Source organism: Toxotes jaculatrix, chromosome 13 (genome assembly GCF_017976425.1).
Source record: "Toxotes jaculatrix isolate fToxJac2 chromosome 13, fToxJac2.pri, whole genome shotgun sequence".
In the NCBI taxonomy this organism is placed as follows: Eukaryota; Metazoa; Chordata; class Actinopteri; family Toxotidae; genus Toxotes; species Toxotes jaculatrix.
Window position 1 is genome coordinate 18884671 of NC_054406.1, and position 27016 is coordinate 18911686.

General features: G+C 41.0%; 3 protein-coding genes across 5 annotated transcripts in view; all 3 read right to left on the reverse strand.

Annotated features, from left to right (window-relative positions):
* trappc9 (trafficking protein particle complex subunit 9) overlaps positions 1–9793 on the reverse strand; it is a 172215-nt gene extending 162422 nt beyond the window's left edge. Inside the window, exons 1-7 of one of the 2 annotated variants that reach the window (XM_041053407.1) lie at positions 9735–9793; positions 8421–9016; positions 5429–5574; positions 4668–4793; positions 3652–3678; positions 2308–2429; positions 68–193 (exon numbers count right to left, since the gene is read on the reverse strand). In XM_041053407.1, the coding sequence (XP_040909341.1) occupies positions 68–193; positions 2308–2429; positions 3652–3678; positions 4668–4793; positions 5429–5574; positions 8421–9004 (1131 nt within the window). In that variant the 5' untranslated portion in view covers positions 9005–9016; positions 9735–9793. The remainder of the gene's footprint in view (positions 1–67; positions 194–2307; positions 2430–3651; positions 3679–4667; positions 4794–5428; positions 5575–8420; positions 9017–9734) is intronic. The other variant, XM_041053408.1, reaches the window with a different exon arrangement.
* Positions 9794–10702: 909 nt separating this feature from the next.
* sh3bgrl3 (SH3 domain binding glutamate-rich protein like 3) lies at positions 10703–16486 on the reverse strand. Its single transcript, XM_041052701.1, has 3 exons — positions 16362–16486; positions 14117–14284; positions 10703–13368 (listed from the first exon to the last, which is right to left on the reverse strand). Exons 1-3 carry the CDS (start codon positions 16404–16406, stop codon positions 13303–13305), a joined length of 279 nt encoding a protein of 92 aa, XP_040908635.1. The 5' UTR covers positions 16407–16486; the 3' UTR covers positions 10703–13302.
* A 4746-nt stretch (positions 16487–21232) lies between these two features.
* Positions 21233–25919, reverse strand: paqr7a (progestin and adipoQ receptor family member VII, a). Of its 2 annotated transcripts, none has more exons than XM_041052698.1 (2): positions 25812–25919; positions 21233–24596 (listed from the first exon to the last, which is right to left on the reverse strand). In XM_041052698.1, the coding sequence occupies exon 2, from the start codon at positions 24557–24559 to the stop codon at positions 23495–23497; it is 1065 nt and encodes a 354-aa protein (XP_040908632.1). In that variant the 5' UTR covers positions 24560–24596; positions 25812–25919; the 3' UTR covers positions 21233–23494. The 2 variants fall into 2 exon arrangements, with proteins under 2 accessions (XP_040908632.1, XP_040908633.1); XM_041052699.1 differs by lacking the exon at positions 25812–25919 and adding an exon at positions 25494–25782.
* Between the last annotated feature and the right edge of the window lie 1097 nt (positions 25920–27016).

Genomic DNA, 27016 nt, shown 5'->3' on the forward strand with positions numbered 1-27016 from the left:
TACCTGTCGATGTATGAATCACCCCGTGTAGCTGGAAAAGCCTTGATTTCCCAGTCAGACAGCATACCTGTCCCAGGTTGATGTAGACAGCATTCTGCAGGAACTCAGAGGCCTCCCTGGCCCTCTTCTGAATGGCAAGCACCCTGACTGCCTTCACACAGGCCTCCAGCTCGATCACACCTGCATTCTTATACTGTGGGCAGAAAACGAGGAGAGACAAAGGGGGGGGATGAAATGAACAGTTAATGGTGGTTGCTGTGACTTCTACAAGCCACCTTATAATAAAGAGGGAGTGTTTTTTCATTAACATATGACCACCCTCATCAGTCACTGCACACTTTGGGACGACAGATGAGTGCGATAACTCGGATCCCCATCGCTGGTTTTTTCAGGGATTCCTGGCCACTACTCGGTTTGTGCTACAGCTGAAAACCTGAATCGCTTCTGCTGAGGCTTCACGTCGTGTGAGAGTGTGTGCATCTTTTTTTTTTTTTTTTTTTTTTTTTTTTTTAAATCTTGCTGTCTCTCAACTTCCTTCCACTTTCACTCTCATTGTCTCCTTATTAAAATTCAATTAATATCTGAATGGCTATGTGTTGAGATGTAATTTAATTCTGAATGAACGAGTTACAGGTAAAAGGGCTGAGGGAGGTCAGTGCAAAAAGGCAATTATAATAATGAAGATAAAGCACAGGATTGCTTCTGAATAGTCTGCAAGCATAATGAGCCTATTCAGCTTTCCCTAAGCAATAGGGATACTTTAATGCTATTCTCTGTGACTTTGTACAAGCACAGTAGTTAAAAAAGAGTGCTGTCACACTAGGAACATATTATGCTATGAACAGACATAATGCTGGCTGATTTGTCTGCTTTTCACCAGGTTATCATCACTGACCGATATGGCTTCATTTCCAGAGATTACACATTCTCTCATGCTTGTTTGCAAACCCCCCCCCCCCCACCTCCCCCCTCCAACCCCGTGTAGTGTTCAATAATAAACAGCTGCTGTCAGCATGTACTGGTCTGCTACAGCTCAAACAGAGTGTTATCACTGACTTCAAACTGCAACAAACCAAATCAAATACTGCCCCCTGGTGAGAGGGATAAATATTACAAGACGGACATGTAGCTACATTTCTGTCTGCAAGTGGCAGACTGATAGATAGAGAGAGAGAGAGAGAGAGAGAGAGAGAGAGAGAGAGAGAGAGAGAGAGAGCTACTGCAGCCCTACATCACCAGTACATCGCTGATGTCTGCTAATCAAGAGCTCTTTGCTTTTTACTCTGGTCTGAAAACTGAAGGAGAATATGTCCCTTTGAGGTTGTGGCTGCTAAACTGCAGAACTTTTTTCTGGAGTTTAAGGATAAGGCTGGTAATATTCTATATTTTTGTTACAGATCCCTCAAAAGGCCAAAACCAGTCTACTGAAGATGGAAATCTTTAAAAACGATCCATGAATATAAACATTAATTTTTAAAAAAGGTTCAGTAATTTTTTATTATCAGCTATTCTGGAGAGGTTAGCAAATTAAATTTATAACACCTTGTTATTAGCACACAGAATGTAATTTAATACCCGTTTCATATTCATACCGACCAAAGTATAAGAGTATGACATAAACTCAGGAGGGATGACATGAATTATTTGTTATTAAATCATTTTCCCAGCCACATAAAACAATAATTCCTAATTCTATAATTATATTGATGGGACCAGGACCTGAGTATGTGGAATAAAAAGGACAGATTAACCAATTAAAAATAGCTGTTTCATTTTAGTTCTTTGAATTTTTGAAACACCCAAGCTGACACTTTGTGATGTCTGGCCTTTGAAATATACTATATAATTTTACTTACAATAGATTTAGCTAATTTATTAAAAGCATTATTAAAAACACTCCTTCAAATATTAAAAGAGAACAAGACTGAGATTTGACTAATGTACTGATCAATACTGGCCTTTGATTCAAAAATCCATTAGCTGTTAGTGTTGAATCAGATGAATATGCTGCGGTTTATTATTGTAGAGTTGATCAGTACTCTGGTTATCAATAAACACGAAAACCCTTATTTAAAAAGAAATTTTGATTCTTTTTATAATGTAAATTTTCATGAGTTTCATTGTTTCATGTGCTGAACACTGTTTCAAGAAATTCCTTTTGCATTTAAAACCTGGAGAATCAGATTTAATGTTAAACTCACCCAGTTTAATGACATCACACAGGATATTACATATCAGTATCTTTGATCTAATAATAAATATTGGTTCAAATATTGGTTTGGTGCTTCTGCAGTTTGTGGTCAGTACCTTTCCGTAGTAGGAGATGGCCTCTTTGTATTTCTCGATAATGTCCTCGGGACTCAGGCAGTTCTTTGCTCGTCCAATCTCCGTGCTGGTGTCTGCACTAATGCCGTTGGCTGTGAGGGCACCTACACTCAAAAGAGGAGGGAACATGATTAGTTTAGGACAGACACTGGGACGACCATCCATCAGTCTGTTCCACCATAAAAAGGAAAGGAAGTGACAGGAGTGACAACAGGAAGAAGGGGAACCTTTAATACTGCAAAGACATCTCCCTGGCAACCACTGCCACATGCATACTGACACACATATTAAATAAGATAAACATAGAAAACAGGACAATATCTGAGCAGAAACAACAGCTAACGCTGAATTAAACTATGTAGAATGTCTGTTTATGCCTAGCTGTGATGCTTCCTGTTCGTACCATTTAAAAACTAAATGTAAATGAGTTTATAAAAACTTGCCCCACTCCCCCTTTACACCTGTAATAACTGATATCATGAGTATTCGGAGGCTTTTGGAGCCTCAAGATGTGATCAAAACGATATTTACAGCTGTGTCCCAGGCAGAGTTAGACTGCTTGGGACGGATTCCAATTGAGGGTGCGTCGCCTAGCAACGGGGCTGTGCCCAGCAACACTGTGATGCTGTCGCTATGACTAACGTGTGAATCCTGAGGTGCTGTATTCTACTGTATTCTACTGTTCCTTGGCTTAATTTTACATACAACAAGACAAGAAGTCAACACATCAAGCAACACTTGCTCAGAGCTAAATAATGCACAGTTTTTCAGACAATGAAGTAACAGAGGAATATAAACACAGTATGTGATTCATTTTTTCTCTAAGCTATGATAGTGAGAGGCCAAGCAACAGTGAGCATTCATCAAGCGGGAAATCAGTATGTACCATTGTAATGGACTGCCCCCTGCTGGTACCTGTACAGGGAAACTAAATCTTCTAGAAACTTATTCAAACTATTTCTGAAGTGATTTTTGTGTGATAATCAAAAGTAAGATAAGATCTGTTAGAATAACGGCAGCTTAAAAAAATAAAGAGTGGAAGCAACTGAGAGAGGCCATTAAAAAGGCTTGGCTTTAAACTGTGCGGTCATGTGATCAACAAAAACGTGGCAGGTACATAAGGAAAAAAAAAGGGTGATTATAAATCAACACAGAGGAACATTACCTGTCAGAGGAGGGGGGGAAAAAAAGACTCAGATTAAACCATAGAAATAAAGATTCTGATGACGCGGGATGGAAAATGGCATCAAACACAGGGCTAATGCGACCACAAGCTAACAGGCAGGCTGTTGTCTACAGGAGCTATGTTGGTTAGACATACCATACCTGGGTCAATGAGAACCTCCTGAGCCCCTACAGACAGAGAAAAAGAATGCAGATTCACTCCATGACGCAAGGCGCAGTGTTAGCAGTGTTAGTCTGCGCAATAGCTGCTGCTCAACATTGACATTAGTCAGATACACTGAGCAATGATACGCTTTTTGGCATGCAATTTAGTTCAGCTAAACAAACTGAAACAGTTGGAAAATACTGAAAAAAATTTCGATAAAAAAAAAAGAAAGAAAGAAAATATTTTAAAATGTACATTTGTTATTTAAACTGTTAGATGAGAGGATTTTTTTTCCCAAAAGCCAAATTAAAGTCATTAACAAATTAATTACTTTAGAAAAAAATTACTCAATATTTGTTAGTCATTAATTTATTAATTCAAATAATTTATTACTAAATTAAATGTAAAATGACTCAATGAGAATTTTGACATTACTGACATATATTTATCATTTAAGTCATTTATAAAGTAAAACACCAAATGTATGGTGGTTTACGTTTCTAAAATTGAATCATTTGCTTTTTGCTTTTTTCATAGCCTTAAAAAACTGATTCTAAAATGTATAACTGATTAAAAAAATCTCATTAGCTGCACCCCTGAATCAGTCAGGCCTCAGATATCATCCAGCCATCACCGTTATTAATATTAAAACAGGCGTAGGATGATGCTCTTCTGATTGAGTTGATACACACAAGGCAGTGTTAATATAAGACCATGTTAAAAGCATGTTAATAACAGAGTAGACAGATTAAACACAGTTAATTTTAATTAAATTAGCAGTCCTCAGGATAAACAAGAGGAGTGTCCGCAGTTTAGGAAGCTGACGTCTTGCACTCAGCACACAAAGGAAGCAGCTTAGCTGAGCCAGGTTTAGCGATGTTGGAGCTGACGGTCAGCAGTGACACTCTGACTCCGTCACAACTCATTCAGACAGCAGCCGTTCAGCTGTTCTCCCAGCCGCACCTCCCAGCCGCACCTTTCTGTCACTCCGCGTACACAGTGATGTGCTCACCTGGTCTGTGGCGTTTCCCTGCATCTGCTGGCTGGGAGATGCTTGGCTTGCGTCCGACCGTCTTCCCTGCTGTGCCTCCAGGGTAGTGGAATATAACAGACGCCGAGCACAAACCCTCCAACGCAGCTGCACACAGAAACACAGCAATAATAAAAGACATACTTTCTGTCTCTTCTTAGTTCTTTCATATCCTGTTTTTTTTTTTCTAGCTCTTACTCTTACAAGAGCCTGTGAAGGTCCGGCTACGATCCTGATGTTTACACTGTCGAATGTTTGCTGCAACTTTCTGTGATCTAAAGAATTGAAACACTTTCTGCTGTTGCACTCACTACATGTCAGTACAGTCAGTAAGAGCAAACAAAAAAAACTGACTACAACATGGAAAGTGCAGACTCAATCCCAGGAAACTGATAAATCAAGAAACAACAGCTGACACAGCATGACTGGTATTTTTCGACCATCATTATTTTATCACAGAAACATCGGTATGAGCGTTTAAGTCAGATAACGACTAAGAAAAAGTTCATGCTTCAACAGCACTTCCTCCTGCTCAGCAGACATCTTTGAACAAGTGTAAGGATCATTTTGTGTTGTGTTTATGTTAAAAGAATGAACTCAATACTGGCACCGGTCTCAGTAACCCAGTGCTGATACAAAGCACCCACGTGGCCCAAAAAAACATATTACAATATTAAAGGTCAACAACAACAGATAAACAGATCCTGGCCTTGTAGTACCAAGACGCCATCCTTCAGACTTACCACCCAGCCACAGGAAGTCATTAACCCCTCTGAGCAGTTCCACAGCCATGTGATAGTGGACCAGGGCGTCCTGCAGCATGCCTGCCTGGAGACACAAGTCCCCGACGTGCTTCCTCATCCGTCCCTGGCAACGCTTCTTGTAATGCCTGAGAAAAAGCAGCAGGAGAAGAGAGAAAAACTTGTTCAGACCACAGCAGGTTGAATAAAGCAGCTCGAGTTCTTGAATGACAAACCTGATTTTGGCTGTTAAATTGATTTTTGCTCACTATATGTCTCTTTTTTCATATAGTGGAGATTTCCTTCTCATAAAAACAGCTCTGAATTTCTAGCTGTTATCATTTCTAATGTCAGCAGGGTGCCAGGAGAGGAGACTCAAATGAATCTTATCAGTCAAGTACAGAGGGGATGTATGAGGTTGGAAAGCACAAGCAAAGGAGAGCGACAAAACAAGGACAGAGTATGAGCTGATCCACGACCCTTTAGTCCAGACGTGTCCAAACTGTTCCACAAAGGCTCGTGTGGCTGCAGGTTTTTGTTCCAACCAAGCAGCAGCACACCAGACTTGACTCATTTAATCAACTGATCTCAGTCTTCAGACAGTTGATTCGTCAAACTGTGTGCTCTTCATTGGTTGAAACAAAACCAACCGTGCAGCCACATGGTCCTTTGTGGAACAGTTTGGACACCATTGCTTTAGTCCAACAAAACAAGGACTCAGGAAGGAGCAGCTTCACCGGGATACAGGGAACTTTAACTGCTTTTAGGAAAAATATGATCCCAAAGTGCAAGATGTGAACGTTCCAAAAGACTGGGAAGGTTATGGGAGGAAAATTACAGTTGGTGATCACAGACTACAACTGAGCAATGGATAAAATTTTCTACCAGCTATATGATCTAGGGGCAGGGACATAAAATCTATATAAATATCTATTCTAGGTAAATCTATATCAAACATCTGACAGATTAAAAATTCATATTAATGCTCAGTCGGCTACATTTTACATCAATAAAATAGTTCTGGTAGAATAAAACTAAAATGAAAAGGCTGCTCTTAAGGGAGTCGTGAAAAATTAATCAGAGGAATTTAACTGGATCTTTGAACACGGGTGTCATTATCAGATTCAGGTTTTTATGAGTAGGTGCAGTGCTGTGCCCAGATATAACACAATGTATGAATGACACAGTGTCGTGAATAAAGATGTGAGATCCCCGTGTCACTCCGGCTTCTACAGTCAGTCAGAAAAATAAAATCCCACACTGCACCTTCCCAAAACAACTCTCCTGAAGCAGGGGAAAAAAACCTCAGCAGCATGTACTGTGCCAAACAGAGTTCAATGAGTCCAAACTATCAGCTCCTCCTTTAAAAGACCACACCAGTGTTTTTGAGTGTTTCAGTGTATAAATATATGACTTTTTCATCACAAATACAGTGTTTAACAATAAGGTTAAGCATTTTCAGAGGCTTATGGTTCAAAAATGAAATAACAGAAACGAAGAATCCATTATTTTGTCTATAAGTTGTATGTAGTTCAGAGCTTCAATTCCCTATAAGTTTCCTGCAAAGAGCCATGTAATTTGGTTCTAATTATAGGGCAAAAAACAGCATTCAATTAGTACACTATCAATTAAGTCTAATCAATTGCTAGCATAACCCCAAGAGCCTGTTTGTCAACGCACAGCAGGTCAGCAGAACACACACAGATGTAAAATCTGTCTATGGGCAAGTACACAGTTCACCATATTTGACATTTTAATTAATGTTTGGGTTAAGAAAATCGGACAAAAGAAGAAGGAATCATTGCCACCACGTAAACAGTAATGTGAACTTGGCCCCTTCTTACTTTAAAAAGGCAGCTGATCAGCTGCAAGCTCGTAAGTTTCAAATACTGAGGCGTCCATCTGTCCCACGAAAGGGACAGACTACAAATACAAAACAATGTGTGCTGTCAGCTCCATTACAGAGGTAGAGTAACTGAAAACAAATGATAAATGGATGATTAACCAGGCAAACAGAGAGACAGAGAGACAGATACATGAAGCTCAACAGACACCCAGATAGATACTGGGACCAGTGGCTGTCTGGAGGGTACAAAGACTAATAACTGAGAGTTTACGCAATTTGTTGTAAATGAGAAAAAGCACAGAAAAACACTGGTATGGTCCTTTAACTCCCCTCTGCCTTCACCATACAAGTAGTGTATGAATGGAAATTACAAGACAAGACTGAAAAAAGTGGTAACTTTTTTGTGTGTGTGTGTAAAAGTGTCAAAACACACATTGCCCAGAACATCTGTGAGCAACCTGTGCACTGTAATGTAGTTCTGCAAATCAGGCCTCATCTACACCGCTAAAACAATCTGGGTTGTGCTGAGCCAAGATTAACTGATATGTAATATTGTCCTTTCTATTTTAGTAGCTAGTGTTACTGCTGTGTCCTAGTTTTTTTTGCTGTCTGTGTCTATTTCCACTGTATTTTAACAGCTATGGGGATATTTCGGCCTTTACCTCCAATCAAGCTTTTTCAAATCACTTTGTGTATAAGCTGAAACCTTCAGGAGGAGCGATGAGTTTGGCTTGGAACCATGAGCAAACGCAACACAGCACAGAGGTACGGCTGTTTCTTTCAGGGCAGAGCTAAAGCTGATGGGGTTGGTATGGGTTAACTAAACTTATGAATCTAACATCTCACCTTTTCACACCCAACAATAAACTCACAGGACAGTATGAAAGAAAAAAAAAAAGAAGAAAGACAAATAAACCAAGGTAAACAAACGAAAATGAGTGCAGCAAAAATCAAAAGACAGATTTTTGAGAGGAGAATTTTTGAGCTGGCGAGGCCGACATGTAACACGTAACAAACACATTTTAAAAACTTGCAAATAACGCAGTATATCACATTTACTAAGTGCAATGAACATTCAAGCACTCCTGGACCAGACTCTACATGCTAAAGTGCTTTTAAAAGGGTGTTGCAGAGAAGAGAACAACTCACCTGCTATCTGTGTCCAAACCCACAAAGTCCTTCTTCTCAAAGGGCACACACAGCAGAGGGATCTTGTCCCCAGACTTGTCTGTGGCCCGGTCGAGCCGCTTGGACTCCAGAACAATAAATATGGACTCCACAAAGTCTTCCACTCTCTTCTCCACATCAGAGCAGTCTTCAAAGCTCGGGTAGAAGGCCACATCTGTGCGCTGCTGCTCTGCAATCTCTCCCTGTAGCCCAAACACTAGCAACCGCGAATCATACAGCGTGGAGCTGTACACTTCCTTCTGGCCGTGGAAGCGCTCGGCGGTCTGAGGCCACTCCTTAGCTGAGCCGCAGGTGGTGATGGCGATGAGGCCCACCACCTTGCGGTGCGTCTGGAAGTCACCCCATTCGTTGTTCTCAGGCAGGTAGTGGTGGCGGTAGCGGATGTAGAGGAGGCGCTGCGAATCTCTGATGCTCACCTGGCTCACGCTGGCAATGCGTTTGTAGATCTTGAAGAACTGGTCCTCGGGGACTATGCCGACTGGCTGGACCACCACAAGCACTGTCTGGTGGTCCTCGGCGCATTGCATGTAGTCTGGGACGCTCATCTTCACATGTGGCTTCACAGGACAGAAAAACAAACATTTAACAAAAACGATCAACTTTTTGTTTCATCAGTTGCGATGCACTAACCTCCGTGCATCTGCAACTTTTTAGATGTCTTCAGTAGAAAATAGCTGCAACTACAACAGCAGAAATGACAAATAATAACCAGGATATTGTTCCTAGAAGGAGACGCTTCTGTTCTATAAATGCAAATTTTCAATGCTGTGAGCACCAGAGACAAAATTCAGCAGTTCCATTGTCTTGGGGTGGAGGCACACAACTCAAAACTGTGTCCTGGACAGTCCAAAGCGGTTTTATTTTCACACAGTGTAAAGTTACCTTTGCCAGAAAGCAAAGCAGCACACGCTGCTGTCTTTGCTAAACAGAAACACCAAACAGTGGCAGCTAAAAGTGTTGACTTGACAGATTATTACAGAGGTCAGATGTGATGAAACCCATGTGTGCAGAAAAAAAGGAGGCCCCCGATTCATTACCATGTATTAAGTTTCTTTTATATTAAGGGAAATGGATAATTTTAAGCTATATACTGTCTCAAAACATGTGTGTTAGCTAACGCAGGTCAGCTAACTAACCTGTGAGTTTACTGCTATTAACAGTCACACAGTAACAACGCTGACCGCAATAAACAGGTTTCTAAAGCACACCTCAGACTCGTCAAATTAACTGTCTTACACACCAAAGTATTTAATATGTAATGTCAAACCACGTTACCTTAGCAGTGTCCTGTCAAATTTCTCAGCTTCCTTCTTTGGACCAGCCTTTAGAGACACTGAATCAACACTAAGACTTCCTGTGGCCATTTTCAAAATAAAATCGTCACAAAATAAATTAAATGGCAGCATCGCATTTTTCCTTCTGGCCACATCCACAAGCCTTATTTCGGAAACAAACTTTCCTTTTATATGAAATGAATGCATCAAAACAGCAATGTTCACAACAAAAACATTGCAAATATAGGTTAAAATTTTGATTTTGGCAAATTAGCCCTGTGAAATAGGCACACGAAGCTGAAAGGAAGATACCAACATGTAATTCCATTCAATTGTGGTCATTCTAGAGGACAGAGGATTAGACGGATTAATATACTACGAAAACAATACTCTAAAACAGCAGCATATTTGCTCAGATAAGTTTTTTTTTCCACTACCTAAGTATAGACGACAATGTGCAACTTTTCTTTAGGCTTATATTTTGAAATTAGATCATTTCTTACTTCCTCTCGTCAGCTCGTCGCCTCTCTTCTTCGTCGTTTCCTTCTTATGCTGCAAAGGTAGGTTCAACATGCTACAACTGCTCCACTTAAAGGAGAAATGAGGTACTGCAACTGAGAAAAACCGAGAGTAACTGTACTGTAAGTTGTGTATTTGAATGTAATTGTTTGTTTTTCATAGTAATATTTTAATGGTCTTCATCATTACCATCACTACTAGTCATATTAAATAACTTGATAATGTCCTATGTAGTTCACTGCTACAAATGTACTGATGCTACAGACCTGGTCATATATCATCGTAATATTCCACTGACTTGCAAATTAGAAATGACCCCCCTGTGGGTGAACAGACGTCGCCACACTATTGTGTAAAATTCCTCATTCAAATCGGGACTCTGTGTAGAAAATGACTCATTTAAAGTTTTAGTTAGGTTCTACATATGAATTTAAAAAATACCCAGGCAGGTAGATTCAACTCCATTTTATTTTTTTTTTTTTAACCCTTAAATCACTTTTCACAATCTTCTTGGAAGACAACAGCATTTTATTCCCTAATTTCTTCTTTTTTTTGGCCAAGGGGAATTGGTCCAAAAGCAAAGCAGGAGCTCAGAGAGAGACATGGAATGTCTAAAACATGGTTCATAGTGAATACACACCAATAAACAGGCAAACACCTACAACCATCGACTTACAAAACACTGCACAAACATTGTGTGTGAAGGCTGTCATTACTGGGGATACCAAACCGTAACAACACAATTATGAAAGCATGGTGGTTTGACAGATGTTAAGAGTAAAGATGGAAACCATGTTGTTCTCAATTAAAAAAAAAATACATGAACATAATATTTCAAATGAGATTAATCAAGGTAATGAATGCAAATACATAAAAAGCACAAATACGTGAAGCCTTCATTTTTCCCATGTGGTGAGTGTTCCCTAAGGCCAGTAAGACTGAGTCAGGTCAATCTAAACACAGCAGCTGCTTTGACCTTCGTGTCTGTTCAGAATGAGGCAGGGTTTCAGTGCATAGTCACATTACTGCATCTTCATGCCCAGTACAATCAGTGAAACTGTAACATAAAAATCAACAGAGGAAGGAAAAGCTACGTGGTTGAAAGCGAGAACATTCACGTCTTTTCAGTCCAATCATTTACGCTCCCGATGAAAGGCTCCCTTCTAAATGTTTGGCGTCTTTTTGCTCCGTCAGTCAACATGACAGAGCACCCACTGATCAAACAGAGCTTTCAAGTTATACAGTAAAAATTATGGAAAACATAGAAGATGTCAGGTAAGTGCTAAGCCTACAGTGAGTAACCACCTCCAAAAGCGCTTTACAGATTTATATTGGCACCAAATGTGATGTTATGAAGCTTGTTCATCCTGCTCAGCTGGATGCTTAAAATAAGCAGCTAGCTACTGAAACATTTGATCACAGGCTTTTTTCTTTTTTCTAAGAGTAATCCAACTTTTGAGTAAGTTTGGCTCACTGGAGACCATTATAACATATCTAAGGAGAGTGTTTGGTCCCCAAATCCAATGTTTATTAATACAAACAGGGAATAAACTGTGATCGTAGAAATACTGAGGTCATGAGTCCAACTCCCTCCCTCCACCCCACTCCCTGTAAAGTCCTGTAAATTTGAATTCCTCATATGAAGATCTAACCATTTCTCCATCATTAACACAATTTTTTTGGAAAGATACTGAATTCTTTTTGGTAAGCCTAGTTAGTAAAATTTTAATACGTACAACTCCCAGCAATGTGTAGGTTTCATTTGTAGTATGTTAATTCCCCCCTAAGGCCACTAAAAACAGCCACATCCATCTACAACCTATCTTAAAGGCACCCTGTGGAGTTTTTGACCTCTAAGAGTAGGTGGGTCCCTGTTTTGTGTGTGTATCATGCAAACAGGACATACACACTCCTGCCACCAGTTTCACACTACTCAGATCAACACCTGGTGGCAGTAACGTGCTAACAAGAAGTTTAGAAAGACAGACAGGGAGAAAAGCCTGCAAGCTAGCAAACACAGATGTAAACAATGCAAGTTTTAAAATATTTTAACCATCAGTCGTGTCAGGAAATGTAAATGTCAGGAAGGAAATGCACAACACATTTTTTAGACAACACAATACGACGAGAAACGCTAAATGTAAACGTCGATGTTTTAGGGGAAAAAAAACTCCACAGGGCACCTTTAATGTGTCACAGACACACAACTGGTGGTTTCATGCTTCATAAAAGTAACTTTTATTTTTAATATCTGTCCAAAAACAGGTCAGATCAGCCAAGGACCTCAGTGGGGGCTACAACGGACTCCCATTTCTGAACCAAACCTCTCATTACATAATGCATAAGGTAACCAATGGACCAAAAACAACATCCCAAAATAAAAAAAACTGTCCAAGCCAAAGAGGCAACTTTTAGCTGCTATAATTCATGATTGGTTGGGTTTAAGGACATCACAGTCCTTGCTACTTCCGTGCACGTTTGCATCCATATGAAGTACAAATATTGTGCCGTCATGTACAACATGGGAACTTGAAGGCTACAGAAAAAGATGACAAAGTACTTAAGACTGAGTGATGGTGTGTGTTTGGTCTGCAGAGGATCAGGAAGATTCTGGGGTTGAATGTTGTCATCCAGTGGATTAGTTTAATCTCCAGCGATCATGTGGCCGCGGCCAAGATTAGTCGACCTAATTACAGCACATTTAGACACCCCATTGATTCCTAGAGGACTAGGAGCGCTTAGTAACACTGGTCTGTCAGACAGGAAGAGGGTCTGAAAGGAATCATAGGAAAGAACAGGAAACAAACACATGATAATAGAACAGATTAAGACTGATTTAGAGTCTAATGGTGCAGTAGGGGGAATGTGTGTCTTCTGATTAGCTGAATACAAGATATTTGGCATTCTTCATTATGGCATTGAAAGTGGGTGTACACTGCCAGTGGTGCAGAGAGACTGGATAAAGGACCTCCATTAGGGCACAGGGTGGGTGGGTGGGTGGGCAGGTGGCTGGGGGGGGGGTTAAGATGGAGAACTACACCTCACCCTCCTCACGCCAGTTTCAGAAACTGTTCCACTGTATCAGCTTCCACCGCTTCAGAAAACATCTCGTAGTTCTGTGGAGAGGAACAGTGTCAATCAGTAAACAAAGCAGTCCTCACAGGGCGGCTGTAACGTCACTTTAAATTCAACTTACAATCTCGACTGCCATTAGAGCACAATGACTGATGATCAGGATTTTAATTATTACACATGGGTGAAATATGAACACTGGGTCTGAATAATCACTGATGAGATACGTAAAGGACTGGACTCCTGATGCACCAGCTATGTGTTAGGTCACACATACAGTAGCTTAGTTTGAACGCAGTGTTGACGTCATGCTACAAAAATGGGTTACACAATACAGGTTAGTTATAACTTAGACCTGAGATAAAATTCTTACAGCTTCCCAGAAAAGCCGTAAAGTCCTCATCTACTATGATAACAGCAAGAAAAATGGTAGGGACTAACATTAGAGGAGCCGGGGGAACATAGCAGCAAATGGGCTCTGTTTATTTAATGATATATCACTGAAAATATGAGTGTTTGGAACATACCAAGCATACAAAGTGACATAAGAGAAGTAAATTTATGTGTTTGACGTGTTTCTATGAACACTCTGATGCTTATTCCTTTCCTTTCAGGCCTGTACAGTGTGACACTGAAAACATAGGTTAATGGTAAGAAACTGGATTCAATTTGATATTTGAGAGTTAAAAAAGAAAAATCTCATAGAAGTATGTTAGCCATAGATGCTTAAATATTTCGGATCTGATTCGAGTTGAGTGCTTGTGTGTGTGTGTGTATGTGTGCTTTCCTCACCCCACAGTAGTGGTCTTCATTGAAAAGCTGGGGAGGGACAGCTGTTGGGTCCCCTGCTTTGCTTCTCATTTCATCACGAAGCTCCCCGCCCACAGAAATGTCGATGAGCTCGTACTGAATGCTTTTACTTTCGAGGACTCGTATCACTTCTGCCTGTTGAGACTTCACCTGAGAGGGAAAAAAAAAAAGCGGCCATTTGAAATTTATTTAATCCCAACATAACCACTAGGACCATATTATCTGCATATAAAGACATTTGCCACAACAACTTCAAATCCTTCTTTTATTGACTACATTTCTTTACTAAGCGGAGCAAACGGCTGATGGCCATCAGGCTGTTAAGCAGACGAAGGCCACCAACAAACTGAGGGACTGTCATTTCTCCTCAAGGGCAGGGGCATTTTTCACAGCACAGTGCTGAGACAGAAAAAATAAACTATGATTTAAGAACCTCTTGAGGCTGCCCCTTTAAAAAGCTCTATCTGGCTTTTTCTGGCTCGTGGGTGATGATTAATAGACCTGGTGAACACTCTACTATCTTTCTGGGCAACTGAGGAAGTTGGGAGGGGGATGTTCATAAATGTGACCACACCTAAGCACAACACAAGCTGGAAACACACAAAGCTGGCATTTAACTGGCCACACACACACACACACCATTGAAAGGCCAGTTTCACGTCCTTAAACTGAAAAGGGGAATTAGTTTTGCCCGTTTCATGAAACCGACTCATCAGTTTAATCACGTGAGGCTTCATGCAACTAAGCAACTAAAGCAACTAAAGCCAAACAGAATATTTTTAAAAGGGACTTCCAGGTTATATATGTAGGTCTGAGCACATTACGTGGTTTAGAGAGGAGGATCTTCTAGAAACACTGTGTGTAGTAATACCACTGCAGAAGAATTAGATGGATTAAGAAAGCAGTGTTAAGAGCATAAAGAGAAAAGAAATCTTAAAAACTAAACCCATAATAAAAGTGTATAAAAAATGTATTTATATTTAAGTAAGATTCATTTTTACATGCACATGCGTTTCTTGTGCACACTTTCACTGAGGAACAGGAAGGACGGCCGTGCTGCTGCGCATGAGAGGGTTAAAAACTAATGCAGTCACAAAACTTTCCCACCACATGAATTCCTCTCTCCTAATAGATACCAGATGTTTGGTCCAGCGCATCGACATACGACGTTTTAATAAAGTCCTGCAAAAATTATTTCAACCAGGCGTATTGTGCTGTACAACGTCAGTGTGCTGATGTCTTCACGCAGTCCTGATGTCAACCTGTTCTACTAAATGCATCCGAATAATGTATTGTGTGGGAAATGAGAGCAACACTCCATTACAAAATCAAACATTATCAAAGTATGTTGCTTACAAAAGTAGCACATACATTAAAGAATATAAATGTCTGACTTTTCCAAAGTTCTGCTGCTGGTCAATCCTGCTTACAGACAATATACCAGGCAGTTTGTCTTTCAGAAACATTATAGAAATTATTGCTGGTTTGAACAGTGTCTTCCCACCGACCTACAGTAACTGCTGGTGGATTGAGTGGAAGGTGTGTCACTTTCAATTTCTTTTTTAAAACAGGGCTGTTCGGTGTATGTGATGTATGTGCAACTGATGAACCTTTCTACAAACACCATGTTTGTAAAAAAAAAAAAAAAAAGAAAGGCCTTTACATTACACTTCATATACCATATGCAGGAAGGCCTTAAACTGCCATATTTTTACATGAAGTTTGGCGTGCAGTTTTCCGTACAGGAAACAGACACAAGGTCGATAAGGCCAGCTATTCCGGCCAGCCTCAGGAACCAGAATGACACTGTGACAGTGGCACTGTTTAGAATAAGTAACACCGTCCAGATTTTGAGGAAAAATAGCAGCAAAAACAGCTAGCCTGACATGCTCGATTAAAAAAAAAACACCTTCCCTCTTCCAAGATAAAGGAACGAGGTGGAATAATGCACCCTCACTCTCCTTTGCACGTCCTACATGTTCCGCTAAATTTCTCAATGATAACTTTAATCATCCTTAACAGCCTACAACCTGGTAATGCTGACGCTACGATAATGAAATAAGTGGGCACTGAGTTGCATAGGCCCACTGCACTGTTAGTCAGGAGGAAGCTATTACTGATAGGGCGCTAGGTGTGTCTGTTGGGCTGAGCGCTGCTAGCTGCAGCCACCGGAGCTGAAAACCCACACAGGGAATTAAACTTATTAGATTACAGCCGTTCGACTCACCGTCCGTGAGGCAGTAACGGTGGTGTAGTACAGTTTGATTCCCATTGCCGCAGGTTCTTCCGCTCCCTTTGTGTATCTGCTCGCGAGTAGCTGTCTCTCTAGCTCGTGTCAAGCTGAAGTTACTGTTTAAAAGGGGAAGGAAGTTTGGCGACGATGCTTTCAAAATAAAAGACACTCACCGTATTCCCATTAAGTCGGATGTGACTAATAATGTCCGTGTTACATAAATGATCGTATATTATGATGAGCAGAGCAGGCTTTTTTGAAAACCCAGAGGAAATTAATAATCACCAAGCACAGCTGTTGTTAAAAGTGTCTGCTTGTGTGCAAAAAGTTGCTGTGTGGGTGATTTAACTCTTTGAGGGCCCTTGACCAAAAATATTTTACAGTCACATGCCTGCACAGTACGTATATTGGACGAATTTTTGGTGTATGTAAGTAAGTTTTGTTGGTCATTGTAATCATTCCTCCAGTCCATACAGGTCAGGCACAGAAGGATTGAGTCCACAGTCTTTGCTCTGTCAAAAGGTGCATTTTGCATCTTTGGCCAAAGCCGATGTCTGAATCAGTTAAATAAAGTGCAAATTGTCCAAAGTTTCTGTCTTTTTAAATGCAAAACTTCCTCTTTTTGTTTCCCTGATAGTGTTCTCTTTCTGAGCCACAGTGGAGGCATAGCAACACAAAGAGAGACTTTCCAAAAAAAAAAAAACCTTTTGACCATATCCACTAGATATAAATAACTTGACCTGCCAAAGCTTCATATTAATTTGACAGTGGATTTTGTTCCCCATCATGGAATTTGCTGTGTGGTCGTTTAATAAAAAACTATTTATCTTAGGAACGTCCACTGTGTGAGCACCCTCGTCTGTCTACATTGTGCTTTATTACTGCATATCCCCATATTCCCAAACAAAGTTAGGCTACAATTAATCAAACTACCACAAATAAATTACCACACGGTGAAAATGGGGCTTTTGGGGACTCCCAGGTGTCTGAGAACCAAGGGCAGTTGCCCACTTTGCCCGTTTTATAGACCACCCTTGCTTTGAACACATCAAACTGGGTGAGTTTTTTATGTTCAAAACATCTCTGGCAGAAAAATAAAGCAGTACAGAGATCTAAAGCTGAAACAGTTGATGTTTCTTGTCTTATGTGACAGAAATATCTTTGGGTTTTAACGAAGATTTACAAAATATGCAACTACAAGACATCACTCTGGAAACAGTGACTGACATTTTTCACAATTTTCAAGATCAAATGACTGACTGAGAAAATACTGGGCAGGTTATTGCATAATAAAAATGATCATTAGTTACATCTGATAATCAGCTTTACCTGTGGACATCCTCCTGTGACATGCTAATGAATGTTTAATACTGGAAACAACAGGAAATGATCTGTTCTTCTCTGTACAACTTGACTGTACTCTGTCTCCATACTCAGGACCACTATGTGCTGTGCAGTTTAAAGAGGCAGTGCAGGGATTTATTCATGTTTAAATGTGACATTTATTTATCCACTTCTACGTAACCCTGGATGAAATGCTAAGATTTTTCATATATTTTTTTTCATACTATTATTCATAGTAATCAGGGCTACAACTTTCTTTCCCTTTCACTTGCTTTTTCATGTCTCTTGCCCCTCATCCTTTCTTCCTTCCTTTCATGCTTTTCCTTCCTTTCTCTACATTTTCTCCTCCTGAAACCCGAGCCCCCTTTTCCCTTCCCCTTCTACCTCATTTTCTCTGTTCAGCTTCATTCATTTTTCACACATATATTCACAGATCCACACCGGTCCCCACAAAAGAAGCAGTGTTTGGGTTGCTTATAGTTAACTGCATCTCAATTGATGCATTGCTTGTATGTGTACAAATGCATGTGGGCATTACATGAGCAGACTATAACATCTCAGCATGTCACATTTCCTCGACTGAAGTGGTTAATTCAGGATTTATTCTAATCATTTCAAGTTAATAACTGTTCACGGCTTATTGTGACAAAAAGCGATGACTACTGTTGTAACCCTGAGACTCCACCCTGAGCATGCTGTCTGCAGGCAAACACCTCTGGAGAATGGATCCAGCTGCACAGAGGAAGCCCTCATTCCTCCTCTAAGATTTAGTGCTCCAGGTCTGCACCAACATACCAACATCACTCAGCAGCACCACACACAGGGAGCTGTGTAGTGTGCGTGTGACCACAGCAGTGAAGGAGCATTCTTCAACGCAACACACCTGAAATTCTACAGACAAAACAGAATAATTCTGAAAACAATAAAGTTATTACAATTCATCCTGAGGGGAACATGAAAGTGTGTGCCAGATTTTATCTCAATCCATCCAAGAACACCAATTTGTGCCAGTTCATCCTTCATGCTGAGATGTTTCACAGGATTAGGGATCATGAAAGTCATTGGGATTCATTCTCTAAGTACCATATTCCAAGTTCCATAACTAAAATGTCAACCCCCCTGGTGCTGCCAAAGGAAGAGTCAGGGGGACAAAATTTATCATTACATATTTCAGTCTGTACCAATATGGACCGACATAGCAGCAGTTTGGTATTACCAATCCTAGAGCCAAGCCACTGGCATGGATAAGAACTTTAGTTTTGTTAATGGCACACTTTAAAAAATGAATCCTCTTACTACATACTCCTTTAAATAAAGCAAAAACATGTTACCACCGCTCCTTCAAAAGGACCCTTCGCTGTGAAAAACATACACACATACAACAAATGAAAGACAACAAATAAGAAGGTAGGAGGAGGTAGTGTTGCTCAAGGAAACTTTGATGTGACACATGGCTGCCAAGGGGGATTCAGTCTGGGGTTGTGGGGGTCACTAGTCTGACCATTAGACCCCCAAGCCACAAGTAATTCACTTGAAATGATCTAGATTCTTTAAATCATAAGCATCTTTGACATTTTTGTTCTGGAGTACATCATACTCCAGAGAGTGACAAATCAGCTGTGGGCTGTGGCTTGTTAAAATGTATTTTGAGGCCCGTTAAGTCTAATGAGCAACGATGAAATTTAATTTGGAGCTTATCAGAAGGGAACCAGGCTGGCCTCTTCTATTGTGAGTCAGACAGGAGGAATGTGGGAGAGAGTCCAACAGTGCCATAATTCAGCTGATTCAGGGTTTCAAGTGAGTAACTGAGCCGTGCAGCCAGGACCAGCATGCACCAGTACACAGTAAGACTGGAGCCACGCCGCAGAGCCAGCCGGGAGGGTCAATATATCTGACATTCGCAAGTGAGGTGAACAATATCATCTCTGGCGTTTGTACTGCAGGAAGCAGAAAACCACAACACGAGAAAATAAACCAGGCCTGCCTGTTAATGTTCTTACCTGAAATAAATGCACCTTCATCAACACTTGGGGGCAGCAGAAATGTACAACAAACGACAAACGCAGATGCACAGACAGGAACTGCTGTTGCTTTGATGGTGGAGTGTGTTAATGTCTAAAATGTCTTTATTTAAAGGACAGGGAAGGAGGCAGTGATTAATTTGGCACTAACACAAAAGAAAGAAAGAAAATGTCTAAAAAGTAAGCACAATAAGAGATGTATTGAGAAGACCAGCACCTCTCTAAGCCCCAGAATATAGACCCTCTCCCCCACCTCCGTGGGGTCCCAGAGGCATCCTTAACCTCACACACTTGCAGGCTCACATTCCTGACACAGCAGTTCTGGAGACAGATCATCGCAAAGGACTAAATGCATGTTTACAGACTTGAAACAGAGTTTCAACCCCATTCTCACCCAAGGCTCAGACATCTACCTGATGGACGAGGGAGAGGGGCTGAGCCCACACCACACTAACACTTTAAGGTTGAGAGGGACTTTGCTTCTTGGGTCCTGGGGCTGCTGCTTTCATCATGCAGCCTAACTCAGAGCTTCATCTGCAGTTCAGGGGCTCTACAAAGGGCACACGTCCGAAGCAGCTCTGTCAATTCAGGCTACAAAATCTGAGCTAGAACTGTGAAAGGACCACAGGACATGTACCAGAACATCCAGCAGACCTGTTTTCAGAAATGCAGACAAACAAACGAATGGGTAGTCAGCCGGGCCAGTAGCCCACACGTCATTTGTTTGTTTACTGGAGGGATCAAATGGAACATGAAATGGAACATCTGTTTCCTACAGTCTCTGATTTAACAGCTGCTCCCACGTCATTTCGTTCTTTCACTCGTTTCTGTTTAATGACTTGTTGATACAGATAGGGAGGGACATTTTCAAGGTGGCGGGTCACCTCATTTACTCATCCATGCTTTCCTTAAATATAAACCTGTACGGGCCCAGGTTTCTATACACTGTCCCAGTACAATAAGGCAGATTCCCTCTGTGCTCGTGTCTCATCTGAGCTTACAAATTACCAACACACATGCACAGCATCACGGCGTTGAGAGTGTCCTTACAGTATGTAAATAACAGCTGAGGCCCTGCTAGTAGGAACACTGTTTAACAGGTTGCCATGGAGACCAATTAACCACTGAGGCACATCCATTGAGAAACAGGCATCATGTTAGGCATGCTATGTTTAGCATCAAAAGCTTGTCATGTTATGCTTCCATCATTCAACCCTTCTTTTTTTATGCATTTGCATAACACATACATCCTCCAAAAACAATATTACAGATTTTATCACGATATGAAAGCTTTTTTTTTAAATGCAGAAATTATAGTGGTTGCAGTAACACCATATGTTTTTGTGCTATTAACCACTGCAAGCCATACCATTTCATGTCAATCTGTAGCGCTTGGTCTTTAGTCCGGGCGACAACATGACGTCCAAGGAAACAGGAGCTGCTGCTGCTGGTGCTTTGCTGACAGCACAGAGGGAGAGACATCGAAGATCAGGAGGGCACTGGTTGACATTAATTTCACTTGACAGTAAAAACAAAAACTGACAAAATCCTGCAGATTTAACACAATGTCAAGAGAATAAAGGAGCATCAAGAGAGGGAAACCTGCAACTGCACAAAAAGAGGCACAATCAAGTAGAAATCAATTCCCAAATGGAGTTTCAGTTAATCAGACATTATTCAGAGGCAGAGATTAATATTAGACCAGACAATATACATGTAAGTGAGGTTTAACTTTTACTTACGACTGTTGCTGTCAGTAAAAATACAGTTTGGTAAACTACACTATTTCCCACTGGCCTGGAGGTAGGCTACAAGCTGGTTATATTTTAAAGATAACAATGAAGGTAACAAGCGTGCTGTTACCCTGCACAGTGCAGTATGTCGGAGTAATGAGGGGATTGGACACGGTGACTGGCAAGACGTCAGGAGGTGTTGTCACATCATTAGTCAGTGCTGCACACATGAAACTCTTCAGAAAGTTATGACAGAAACTGTAGTTTAACAGAAACGTTTCGATTAGATCTGCCTCCAAGAAACGTTTATTTAACTCTATCCCACCGTTTTTTTTACATTTTGGTCACTATTATCTCCCAAAGACAAACAGCATCACGGTACCTTCATCTCTAAGCAGTACACTCACGTAGCACCCATAGGCACTTTTTCCTAACGACTCGGAAAGCCACAAACAAGATTTACAACAGGACAAAATACAGTGATTGCTGACAGCTACTAATATACAGTGCATAACCACAAACAGTCCACATATATCTACTGCATGTCTAAAATAAGATATATCCAGAAAGTTAAGGCTTTCGTTATATATTAAATCGCTCATAAAACATTCAGCTTTCTTGAACACAGTCTACAGACAGTACCTTAAATTATATCTGAAAGTGCTATGGAATCAAACTTGTATTAGCACAACAATAACGAAAAAAAAAAAGTTTAAATCTCAGACGGGCAATGAAAAACATCTCATCACATGATGGCAGCTTCAATCCTAAAGCTTCAGCTTCTGCAGATTTTACACACTGTGCCAATATATGACGGCATTTAGGGGGTTGAGAACATCACAGCACATTTTTAACAATACTCAATCAGCACCAACTTTATGCTAAAGTTGACATAATGTGTGTAAACAATGGGCTCTTAAGGCACAACGACAAAGGCTCCTGCTTGTTATAATGCTGTTATTACACTGTAAATATGGAAAATTTCTCCTGTTACTATCTGTACTTCAATTATGATTTAGATTTTTGTGCAGGAGAAATGATGCCACTCTTCTACAGGTTGCGATTAGTCTATCACCTTTGACTCTTTTCAATAAGTAATTTTTTTAATAAAATAAAATTCGTATTTTGGGGAAACGCGCCCAAAATACAAATAACAACTCATAGAGTCGGTCAGTTTCAAGATATTTGCAAAGAAATATTCCCAGATGTTACTTCATATGTCATCACAGTGATGTAGGATAATAAAAAATAAAATCCCAACAAATTCATAATTTAACAAATTTACATGTAGTAATGTACCTATTTTAATTAGCTGAATTTTATTTACTTATTGTAATTACATTCAATTTGTTTCTATCTAATGTTCTAAACTGGGCACTAAATCTGAAACGATAAATTGAAGCCAGGCAGTGTAAACCTCACAAAGGTAACCAACACTGATAAAACTCACGGCTCTCCCGCTGCGGTGTGGTCGGCTGGTCGCAGGCATGGCCGACGGCATGGCCGACAGGCTGCTTAGGGTAACTGGCAGACCGGTAACTGACTGGCAGACGAGAGGCAGTGCAAATTCAAACGTGAGGACCAATCAAAAGCAGTGCTCAAGTAACTGTAATATTAACTGTAATTCAATCACAGTTTGAAGTTACTCCACTGCTTATGAAAGGCCAGATAATGTAGACAGTTAGTAGTAGTCGTATCCACATTTTGTTAGTCCTTGGAAATTATGTTTACTTTTTTAAAAAGTAACCAGCACCAGCCTTTGCTAATACATGAAAAATGCTAATCCTGTGAATTATTCCAAACATTCTAATACAGACGAGTATCAAAATACTACCTCCAAATATCATTACAAATCCCTCCTGTGACCTGCTGCTTACTGTTATGAAGTGTTCAGATTTCAGCAGACGTTTACATTTACATTTACAAACCTGCAGCAAATATAATGAGTTCCCTTTCTATCAAAGCAGTTGAGTCTGGAAGGAAAGGCACATAAATGCTTTCGCGCATCGTTCCTTCAACATCCCATCAGTTATTTGGACTTGGTTTTGAAGTCAAGCACTCGTTTGACTTTCCTCAGCATAAAGGCACCAATTAGCACACATGCAACCAAAGTGACCACATACAGTCCCACGAAAAGAGCAACCTCACCACTCCCGTGCAGACGCGAGTACAGCTCCCTGCGGCCCAGGTAGTCGAGGTGGGACGCATGAATCTGACACAGGGTGCAGAGAGACAGAAAAACGTGGAAAATCTGATGACTCTGTCCCACAAAATCACACCGTCCAGGGAAGAAGCGCTCCAGCAGGGGGTAGGTGAAGAAGAAGGCACAGCTGAGAAAGAACGCCACCTGGCCAAAGTGATAGACAATGGCTGGGTCATTGCCGGCTGTGGACCAGGACAAGAGTCTTTTAGCAACGGGGCTGCTGTCCCAGAGATAGGCAAGGGCCGAGGGCACCACCTGGCACACCTTGCGCACCCAGCTCGGCAGGCTGTGGTTGCAGTATTTCCCATAGCAGCACCCCAGGCATGACAGACAGCTGAGGACAGTAGCAGCGGGCATGAAGATCCCATGCACGTGTGTGTGTAAGCTCTCATCCACGGCGTAGTAAAAGTGAACGACAGCACTGCCGTACTGATACTGTGCCACCCCAATGTAATCCAGGAAGAAGAAGGTATAGTGGCACAGCTCAGACTTGCCACCCAGTAGGTGAGCTGCTACGCTGAACGCCGTGTAAGTCAAAGAGGACAAGATGAGGATCAGCAGAGGCCACGAATGAGGATCACTGACAAAGTCCACAGTCTCAGCGAGCTGACGCAATTTGACCAGGAAAACCAAAAACGCCAGCAGATGAGTCCAGACGTTGATGGTCTCGTTGTGGCGCTGGAACAAGGACAGGAGGTAGTAGCGCCAGTTTTGGTCGAGTGGTCGGTAGCCGGTGCAGACATAGCGCTCCCTGAAGTAGCAGGGAACCTCGGTGTCTCGTACGGTGCCGGGCATGGAGGGGGCAGCCTCCGTCAGCATCCGGGGGACCTGCCTGATCTGCTGCAGGCTGATGAACACTCGCCCGATTCTCTCCATCACTATGGTCGCCATAACTGTCAGTGGGTGACTAAGGCACGCTGGAGGGTTCCTGCAGAAAAGGTTTTACCAGTTTACATCTACAAAAACTCTGTGTTTTTATTGAGCAGCACTCTCAACAATTTTAAGTCAGTTTAAAATATCTCTTTCTAAAATTATCACTATCAATGAAAATAACAAAATACTGTGATGTGGATCATCAGAATAAGTGTCTCCTCCTGCATGTATTTGGAAATGTTTCTAAATTCTTCAGTATGCTCCTAGACTACTGGACTGTGTGTAAATGCAGGAGGGAACTACGGTGAAAAACAAATGTGCTACGGTTTCTAAAAACTGACTCCTTCTACCTTTGATCGCAAACGTATCAATCACCCCTCATACCCCCACTCTCCTTTGTGTGGCAGTTGTCATCGCTGGCTAACACTACAGTGGCCACTGTTGACACACCGACAGAAAGCACACAGGAAAGCTTTTTCTTTTTTTAAAAAAGCAGCTGTAAGCCCTTCAATATATGTTGGTTACCTGATTTTTGGTGTGTTTTTGTAATGTGGCAGGGAAAAAAAAGGAAGTGGTTGAGTCTGGGTCCCATCGACCCATGAGCCAATCACCAAAAAGGAACCCTGAGGTAAGCTCAGCGCCCCCCCCCCCCCCCAGCTGCTTGAAGCATGCAGCAGGCCTAATGCTGTGGCTGGCTGTGGGTATGACCACAGTGCACCACCACAGTGCAATAGCAGCTATGTCAATGTATTTGTATGCATTTTATATTTACTCTCTGTGAAGCTCTGCAGTTAGTAAGTGTGAGATTTTATTTTTCTTTAGTTAATGTGAGCTTGGTAACTGTTTGTTACTGCAGGTTGAAACTGAAGCTCGTATATTGCAGACTTTAATCATACTGAGCTGAGATGGAGGCTGAAAATATGTGATGATCAAACAGTGAAACTGAACAAACCTCTGGATCTTTACAGCTGCAGCAGTATGACAGAGCGATGGAAGGTTTGTTTTTTTTTTTGTTTGTTTTTTTTTTTAGTTGAACATTTCCAATCTAATTTCCAAACTCTTTGTTTTCCTGCGCCTCCAGCCATCAGTGTCCAGGATCAGCTGGGATCACCTGGCTGCTCTGAAGGTCTGGGACTACACCCGAGTTAGTTCAGAAAAGTTCTGCCGCAGCCTGAAACCAAGGCGCAACTTCTTCAACCCAGTTCCCATCACCTCCGCAGAGTGTTTACTGGACCTCTGAGCATAAACCGACACCTTAGCGCTGCCTCACCTCGGAGTGACTGTCTGTTTCCTCCTGTTTCCTTCAGTGTCCGCAGCTCAAACGGTCTCTTCCTCCTCCGCCGCCCGCCGAGAGAGCATTTAACAGATTCAATCGTTGTTCTGAAGTAACACAGTTCAGTCAAGTTAACGCCTTTAACTGACGCCGGAAGTGGGGTGGTTTTGCTGTAAAAATAAATGCGTCGTTCTTTGACTGTAAGAATGGAAAATAGAAAACGAGGAAGAAAACGAGAATATATAACACAAGTTAAAAGTTTTAAATATCTGCAACATATGTTGTATTATGGCAATGTGATGGCGTACAGTTAACCTCAGTGAAACTGATAGACAAAAATGGAGAATGAGGATATAACATGCAGACTGGAACTGGTAAAATTTACCGACCAAAATTCAATTTGTGAAAATAAAAAAAATAAATAAACACATATTCCTACATAAACAAACAAACAAACAATTAAACATTGTAGATCGCAAGTCTACACACAAACTTTGCATTTGCAGGCGCGCAGACTGTAGTGGGAAGTATCTGAATACATTTACTCAAGTACTGTACTTTAGGTTCAGTTCTGAAGCACAGAATTGAACCTGAAGTATGTTTACGCTACTTCACACTTCTTCAGAGGAAACTTTTGTACTTTTAACCCCACTACAGTTTTATTAACTCGTTACTTTGCAAAATTACGTTAATAGTCTCAAATACAAGTTATTTTGTATTATTATAGATCTGACCCAGCATTTGGGTAAAGCTGCCACATTAAAGTGATGCTTACACACTGATCCATCAATAATTACAGGCCTATAATCCAGTTGTATACATTACTCTGAAATGGATCATTCTGCATAAAAAGAACATTGAGGTCTGAAGTACATTTTGCTTCTTATGCTGTGTTTTACTTTGAAAACGGACACCGGAAAAAAAAACCTGTTGTGCTCTTGTAAGTTGAAACACAGGGTGGATCCGAAGGAAGAAGGTTTGAAAAAAAAAAAAAAAAAAGTGAGCTGCCATAATCTCGACAGATCAGTGTGCACCAGAGAGGAGTGGCCAGTCTTAGGTAGTGAAGTCAGTGGTTTTCTGGTGTGTTCAACTCTTATGTAAATATACATTTTATCCTGCGTGGGTGTGAAGTGCTGGAACATTCTTTGTCGGTGACAGGCTGTACAGACTATACAGTATACACATATACAGATATACATATC